This window comes from Pristiophorus japonicus, unplaced genomic scaffold (genome assembly GCF_044704955.1).
Source record: "Pristiophorus japonicus isolate sPriJap1 unplaced genomic scaffold, sPriJap1.hap1 HAP1_SCAFFOLD_461, whole genome shotgun sequence".
NCBI lineage: Eukaryota > Metazoa > Chordata > Chondrichthyes > Pristiophoridae > Pristiophorus > Pristiophorus japonicus.
The window spans coordinates 357,384-365,967 of NW_027254365.1; the positions used below are offsets into that span (position 1 = coordinate 357,384).

The window sequence follows — 8,584 nt, forward strand, 5'->3', positions numbered from 1 at the left end:
GACAGAGACACACGGGGAGAGAGAGATAGACTGGGGGAAAGGAGGACAGAGACACACGGGGAGAGAGAGATAGACTGGGGGAAAGGGAGACAGAGAGCCTGGTTTGGGGGGGAGACAGGAGAAAAGAGAGACAGAGCCTGGTTGGAGGTCGGGAGGGAGGGAGAGAGAAAGAGAAAGCGAGCGTGGGGCGGGGTGAAGAGAGGGAGAGAGAGACTGGGGGAGAGAGATAGACAGAGAGACTGTTCAAGGTCATAGCCCCGTAAAATCCGGCCACGGTTCAGCCCCCTCCTGTGAATATAAACCGAGTTACCGGAGATCAGTGGCTCCAATGGGGCTCCAGCATTCGCAGGGTCTTGAATTCTCTCGATCCAGAAGTTACCAGAGGCCATCAGTTCCTGCAGCCTGGTCTTGAGTTCTTGGACGAAGAGTTTGAAAGTGTCCTCGCTCAGTGGGTTGCTTTCCTCAAACTCAACTACGATGCTCCCTGATTTTATTGCTCTCACGAACAAGCCATAAAGTCCCGCCAATTCTGTAAGGGTATTGGATAAACCCATTGAGTGCAATTGTCTCAGAACGTGAGCACTCGCCCCTGCTTTAGCAATTGGGCAGATTATCCCGCCAACAGTCCGAACGAAGTTATCGCTGATGCTGACAGATAAGCTCCCAGCTCTTAAATTCAGTGTGAAGTTAGAATGTGCGTCCTCGCCGACCCTTACTCTTCTGGCAAGTGGTGAGCCTGAATCTGAATCCGCCGTCGCCATCTTCACCCAATACAATCGAGCAGAGATCTAAGATTGGTGATTTACTGTCTGATCTCAACAACCCAGTTTACACTCTGCCTTTCTCGCACCCGAAGAGACAATTTCCTGGTTCAGTCACTGCGATGCAGGAAGTGGTTTTGCCGCCAAGCCTTATTGCAGCTGTGACTTAGAAAGTACTTACCATGATAACATCACCAAATAAACAGCACCAGAGCCATGGATATTTTTGCTAAAACTTTATTCAGGAATGAAGCAATATATACACACAATCCCCGCCTCCCCCCAAAATCATTTTTGTACAACAACAACGCATTTATAAGGTCATCAGGGGAGACTAGAACTAGAGGGCATGATCTTAGAATAAGGGGCTGCCCATTTAAAACAGAGATGAGGAGAAATTTCTCTGAGGGTGATAAAGCTGCCTCAGAGAGCTGTGGAAGCTGGGACATTGAATAAATTTAAGACAGTTTCTTAAACGATAAGGGGTTATGGGGAGCGGGCGGGAAAGTGGAGCTGAGTCCATGATCAGATCAGCCATGATCTTATTGAATGGCGGAGCAGGCTCGAGAGGCCATATGGCCTACTCCTTTTCCTATTTCTTATATTCTTATGTTCTTATCATAGGCAGTCCCTCGAAACGAGGATAACTTGCTTGAACGCCAAAAAAGGATGAGTTCACAGGTGTTTCAATGAAGGACCTGAACTACATCCTCAAGGGTGGAAGATGCATATGCGTGGATTTTTTTAACGTGTGGTGGCCATTGCACCCCGACCCTTGCTCTTCTGGCAGGTGGTGAATCTGAATCTGAACCCACCGTCACCATCTTCACCCAATTCAATCTATAAGGTTATTGTGCCCACATAAGAGGTTATTGTGCAAAATTAAAGCACATACGATTGGGGGTAATGTATTGGCATGGATTGAAAATTGGTTAACTGATAGGAAACAGAGAGTAGGAATAAACGGGTCTTTTTCAGGGTGGCGGGCAGTGACTAGTGTGGTACCACGGGGATCAGTGCATGGGCCCCAGCTATTCACAATATATAGAAACATAGAAAATAGGTGCAGGAGTAGGCCATTCGGCCCTTCGAGCCTGCACCACCATTCAATAAGATCATGGCTGATCATTCAACCTTGGTATCACTTTCCTGCTTTCCCTCCATACCCCTTGATCCCTTTAGCCATGAGGGCCATATCTAACTCTCTTTTGAATATATCTAACGAACTGGCTTCTACAACTTTCTGTGGTAGAGAATTCCACAGGTTAACAACTCTCCGAGTGAAGAAGTTTCTCCTCATCTCGGTCTTAAATGGCTTACCCCTTATCCTTAGACTATAACCCCAGCATCGGGAACATTCTTCCTGCCTCTAACCTGTCCAATCCTGACAGAATTTTGTATGTTTCTATGATATCCCCTCTCATTCTTCTAAACTCCAGTGAATACAAGCCCACTCGATCCAGTCTCTCCTGATATGTCAGTCCTGCCATCCCGGGAATCAGTCTGGTGAACCTTCGCTGCACTCCCTCAATAGCAAGAATGTCCTTCCTCAGATTAGGAGACCAAAACTGAACACAATACTCAAGGTGTTGCCGCATCAAGACCCTGTACAACTGCAGTAAGACCTCCCTGCTCCAATACTCAAATCCTATAGCTATGAAGGCCAACATGCCATTTTTCACTGCCTGCTGTACCTGCTTGCCAAGTTTCAATGACTGATGTACCATGACATCCAGGTGTCATTGCACCTCCCCTTTTACTAATCTGTCACCATTCAGATAATATTCTGCCTTCCTCTTTTTGCTAACAAGTGGATAACCTCACATTTATCCACATTATACTGCATCTGCCATGCATTTGCCCACTCACTAACCTGTCCAAGAATCCTCCTCACAGCTCACACTGCCACCCAGCTTAGAGTCATCTGCATCAACTTGGAGATATTACACTCAATTCCTTCATCTAAATCATTAATGTATATTGTAAATAGCTGGGGGCCCAGCACTGAACCCTGCGGCACCCCACTAGTCATTGTCTGCCATTCTGAAAAGTACCCATTTATTCCGACTCTCTGCTTCCTGTCTGCCAACCAGTTCTTTATCCACGTCAATACATTACCCCCAATACCATGTGCTTTAATTTTGCACACTAATCTCTTGTATGGGACAATGTCAAAAGTCTTTTGAAAGTCCAAATACACCACATCCACCCGTTCTCCCTTGTCCACTCTACTAGTTACATCCTCAAAAAATTCTAGAAGATTTGTCAAGCATGATTTCCCTTTCATAAATCCATGCTGACTTGGACCGATCCTGTCACTGCTTTCCAAATGCGCTGCTATTTCATCTTTAATAATTGATTCCAACATTTTCCCCACCACCGATGTCAGGCAAACCGGTCTATAATTCACTGTTTTCTCTCTCACTCCTTTTTTAAAATGTGGTGTTACATTAGCTACCCTCCAGTCCATAGGAACTGATCCAGAGTCAATAGAATGTTGGAAAGTGATCACCAATGCATCCACTATTTCGAGGACCACTTCCTTAAGTACTCTGGGATGCAGCCTAATAGGCCCTGGGGATTTATCGGCCTTCAATCCCATCTATTTCCCTAACACAATTTTCTGACTGATAAGGATTCCCTTCAGTTCCTCCTTCTCGCTTGACCCTCGGAGCCCTAGTATTGCCGAAAGGTTATTTGTGTCTTCCTTAGACAGAACCAAAGTATTTGTTCAATTAGTCTGCCATTTCTTTGTTCCCTACTATAAATTCACTTGATTCTGACTGCAAGGGACCTATGTTTGTCTTCACTAACTTTTTCTCTTCACATATCTATAAAAGCTTTTGCAATCAGTTTTTATGTTCCCTGCAAGCTTCCTCTCATACTCTATTTTCCCCTTCCTAATTAAACCCTTTGTCCTCCACTGCTGAACTCTAAATTTCTCCCAGTCCTCAGGTTTACTGCTTTTTCTGGCCATTTTATATGCCTCTTCCTTGGATTTAACACTATCCCTAATTTCACTTGTTAGCCACAGTTGAGCCATTTTCCCCATTTTATTTTTACTCCAGACAGGAATGTACAATTGTTGAAGTTCATCCATGTGATCTATAAAAGTCTGCCATTGCCTATCCACCGTCAACCCTTTAAGTATCATTTTCCAGTCTATCCTAGCCAATTCACGTCTCATACCATCAAAGTTATCTTTGCTTAAGTTCAGGACCCTAGTCTCTGAATTAACTCCATCTTAATAAAGAATTCTACCATATTATGATCACTCTTTCCCAAGGGCCCTCGCACAACAAGATTGCTAATTAGTCCTCTCTCATTACGCAACACCCAGTCTAGGATGGCCAGCTCTCTAGTTGGTTCCTCGACATATTGATCTAGAAAACCATCCCTAATACACTCCAGGAAATCCTCCTCCACCGTATTGTTACCAGTTTGGCTAGCCCAATCTATATGTAGATTAAAGTCCCCATGATAACTGCTGTACCTTTATTGCACACATCCCTAATTTCTTGTTTGATGCCATCCCCAACCTCACTACTACTGTTTGGTGATCTGTACACAACTCCCACTAGCGTTTTCTGCCCTTTGGTATTCAGCAGCACCACCATACAGATTGCACATCATCCAAGCTAATGTACTTTCTTACTATTGCGTTAATTTCCTCTTTAACCAGCAACACTACCCCACCTCCTTTTCCTTTCTGTCTATCCTTCCTGAATGTCGAATACCCCTGGATGTTGAGTTCCCAGCTTTGGTCACCCTGGAGCCATGTCTCCGTAATCTCAATGATATCATATTTGTTAATAGTTGCCTGCGCAGTTAATTCGTCCACCTTATTATGAATACTCCTTGCATTGAGGCACAGAGCTTTCAGGCTTTCTTTTTAACACTCTTTTTAATACTCTTTGTCCCTTTAGAATTAAGCTGTAATGTGGCCCTTTTTGATTTTTGCCTTGGATTTCTCTGCCCTCTACTTTTACTTTTCTCCTTTCTATCTTTTGCTTCTGCCCCCATTTTACTTCCCTCAGTCTCCCTGCATAGATTCCCATCCCCCTGCCATATTAGTTTAACCCCTCCCCAATAGCACGAGCAAACACTCCCCCTAGGACATCGGTTCCGTGTTGCCCAGATGCAGACCGTCTGTTTTGTACTGGTCCCAGCTCCCCCAGAACCGCTTCCAATGACCCCGGAATTTGAATCCCTCCCTCTTGCACCACTCCTCAACCACGTATTCATCTTAACTATCCTGCTATTTCTACTCTGACTGGTAGCAATCCTGAGATTACTACCTCTGTGGTCCTACTTTTTAATTTAACTCCTAGCTTCCTAAATTCAGCTTGTAGGACCTCATCCCATTTTTTACCTATATCGTTGGTATCTATATGCACCACGACAACTGGCTGTTCACCTTCTCCCTCCAGAATGCCCTGCAGCCGCACCGAGACATCCTTGACCCTTGCACCAGGGAGGCAACATACTATCCTGGAGTCTCGGTTGCAACCGCAGAAACGCCTGTCTATTCCCCTTACAATAGAATCCCCTACCACTATAGCTTTCCCACTCTTTTTCCTGCTGCTGCTTGGCTGCTGCTGCCTTCCCCTGATGAGTCATCTCCCCCAACAGTACCCAAGGTGATGTATCTGTTTTGGAGATTAATATATAAATGATTTGGATGAGGGAACCAAATGTAATATTTCCAAGTTTGCTGAAGACACAAAACTAGGTGGGATTGTGAGCAAAGACACTGCAAGGTGATTTAGATAGGTTGAGTGAGTGGGCAAACACATGGCAGATGCAGTATAATGTGGATAAATGTGAAGTTATCCACTTTGGCAGGAAAAACATAAGGACAAAGTATTATTTAAATAGCGCTGGCTTGGGAAATGTCGATGTGCAAAGGGACCTGGCTGTCCTTGTACACTAGTCATTGAAAGTGTTATGTAATGATGTGTGTATCATCCCAGTACTTTAAATGTAATGTAAGCACTATGCCACACCACAGAGGGCGCTGTGGTGGGAAACCTGGAAGTACCTAGAACAGGCACTATATAAGGCTGACCACCACACCTGAGAGGCACGCTGGAGCTGAACAATAAAGGACGAAGGTCACAGCAGTTAGACTTGCACCAGACCGTGTGGAGTCAGTGATTTGTGTGCTACATACACCACATTGGCAACGAGGAAGCGGACGAACTCCACGCAACCATGGCTACTCTGGGCTCGCTAAAGGATTTTACCGTGGGCAATGATTGGGAGGCCTTCACGGAAAGGCTCGAGTACTACTTCACAGCAAACAACCTGACGGAGGACACGGACGCAATGAGAGAGAAGCGTAAAGCGATATTGCTCTCCAGTTGTGGAGATGAGGTTTACTGTCTCGTCAGGGATTTGCTGGCACCCGGGAGCGCTAGGGACAAGTCATACGAGGAGCTGGATGAACTCATTCATGACCAGTTGAAACCGAAGGAGAGTATCCTCATGGCCAGATACAAATTTTACCATCACTGCAGACCTGAGGGCCAGGATGTCACCAAATATGCTGCGGACCTCAAGAGACTCGCGGCGCCGTGTGATTTTGGCGCACACCTTGACGAGGCGTTACGGGACGTTTTCGTTATGGGGATTGGCCACGAGGGACTCCTTTACAAGCTGTTAGCCACGGAACCCACAGTCACTCTGACAAAGGCCATCACCATCAGCGGGGCATATATGACCTCGACTTGGAGCACCAAGCAAATGATAATAGGCTCGAACCCGTCAGGCACTGTCCACAGGATAGCGCCCACCACGGACAAAACCGGGGCAGAGAGCACGGACCTCGGGATCCTGGAACTCAGAGTCCGCTGAGGGGGACCAATCAAGCAGCACCATGCTGCTTGGAGTACACGTGCAATACCTGCCACGTTAAAGGCCACCTTCAGCGTATGTATAAAAGAAATCGGACTCACCATGTGGCTGAGGAGATGGGGGATGATCTACTGTTCAGCGAGGAGCAGGTCGAAGAAGATGAGGTGTTGGGACTGTATACGTGTACTGACGATTCGCCCCCAGTGATAAGGGAAGTAAAAATCAACTGAATCCCTGTGAGTATGGAAGTGGACACAGGCTCGGGTCCGTCGTTGATGAGTCGGAGAACTTTTGATAAACTGTGGATTAACCCAGCTGCACGACCCAAGCTGGTCCCGGTCACGGCGAAGCTGCGTACCTACACCAGGGAACTGCTAACTGTTCTTGGTAGAGCAATGGTGAGGTATCCCACGGGGATGAGTCGCACGGTTTACCTTTGTGGGTCGTTGCAGGCGATGGGCCGACACTCCTCGGCCGGAGGTGGATGGGGACGGTCCGTGGGAGCTGGGAAGACTTCATCACTCCACGGGCTGCTGCTCCCCGGGGTGCTGCCGTGCCCCGGGTCCCCAGAGAGCAGCACCGACCGAGCTGGAGCTGCAGCCTCAATCCACCCACAGGCAAGCCCCAGGCCCGGACCTCACACAGAGATCCTGCAGCCTCAGCCCCCACAGGCAAACAGTCCTGCACAGAGGGGCCTAGTGGGGGGGAGTGAGCCGGCGGGATGCGAGGGATCCAGGATGGCCGGCGGTTCGGAAGAGCCCCGCCGAGGAGCTGTTAGCATCGGGCGGCGGCAGCAGTTGGAGGTCGTTGGCCACGGCGGCCGCATGGGAGGCCACTATGGAGGCCTCGGGGGGAAGCGGAAAGTGCGGCCGCTGGAGATGCCACGACGGGCGCAGGAGAGGCGGCAAGTCAGGTGGTAGCGGAGGGGAGCGGAGGCTGCGACGGCAGAGGGCATCCGGAACGGTGGAGAAGAAGATGGCGGCGGCATCGTGTTCAGAGCAGCAGAGCATCAAAGATGGCGGCGCCCAAGGAGAAACCTCGTGGAATCCTCCTGCATCAAAGATGGTGCCTTAAAAAGGAAATGCACCCAGGAGTCTTAAAAGGGCCTTACAAAGAGGTGGTCCCCACAAAGGACTTCTGTAAGGCAGAGCGAGTCTAAAATGAGCTATGTTAATGTGAGATGGCGAATTTATAATAAGAATTAATTTTTTAATGCTGAATGGCCACTGCATTTGTGTAAAATAATGGATGAAGTATAATTAATGATAAGGGCTAACAAGGAAATCAAGGATCCGTTATCAGTCAATAACTAGTTAATGTACCAGATAATATGTACCACACTAACGCGCTGTCCATGCCTACCTGCCTTCCGTTGGACAAGTGTGATGTTATGTAATGATGTGTGTATCGTTGTCCTGGTGCGGGGGGAAGGTGATGTTATGTAATGATGTGTGTATCGTCCCAGTACCTTAAATGTAATGTAAGCACTATGCCACACCACAGAGGGCGCTGTGGTGGGAAACCTGGAAGTACCTAGAACAGGCACTATATAAGGCTGACCACCACACTTGAGAGGCACCCTGGAGCTGAACAATAAAGGACGAAGGTCACAGCAGTTAGATTTACACCAGACCATGTGGAGTCAGTGATTTGTGTGCTACATACACCACAGAAACAAACATGCAGGTGCAGCAAGCAGTTAGGAAGACAAATGGTATGTTGGCCTTCATTGCAAGAGGATTTGAGTACAGGAGCAAGGATGTCTTACTATAGTTATACAGGACCTTGGTGAGACCGCACCTGGAGTATTGTGTGCAGTTTTGGTCTCCTTACCTAAGAAAGGAAAAACTTGCCATAGAGGGAATGCAATGAAGGTTCACCAGACTGATCCCTGGGATGGCAGGATTGTCGTATGAGGAGAGATTGGGTCGACTAGTCCTGTATTCACTAGAGTTTAGAAGAATGAG

At 47.5% G+C, this 8,584-nt stretch overlaps 1 protein-coding gene across 5 annotated transcripts in view; it reads right to left on the minus strand.

The window, feature by feature from the left end:
• LOC139252375 (uncharacterized) overlaps window positions 1-6,920 on the minus strand; it is a 336,279-nt gene extending 329,359 nt beyond the window's left edge. For 4 of the 5 annotated variants that reach the window (XM_070873357.1, XM_070873359.1, XM_070873358.1 and 1 more), the window contains exon 1: window positions 311-878. In XM_070873357.1, the coding sequence (XP_070729458.1) occupies window positions 311-761 (451 nt within the window). In that variant the 5' untranslated portion in view covers window positions 762-878. Of the gene's footprint in view, window positions 1-310; window positions 879-6,718 lie in introns of those variants that run through there. The other variant, XM_070873361.1, reaches the window with a different exon arrangement.
• Between the last annotated feature and the right edge of the window lie 1,664 nt (window positions 6,921-8,584).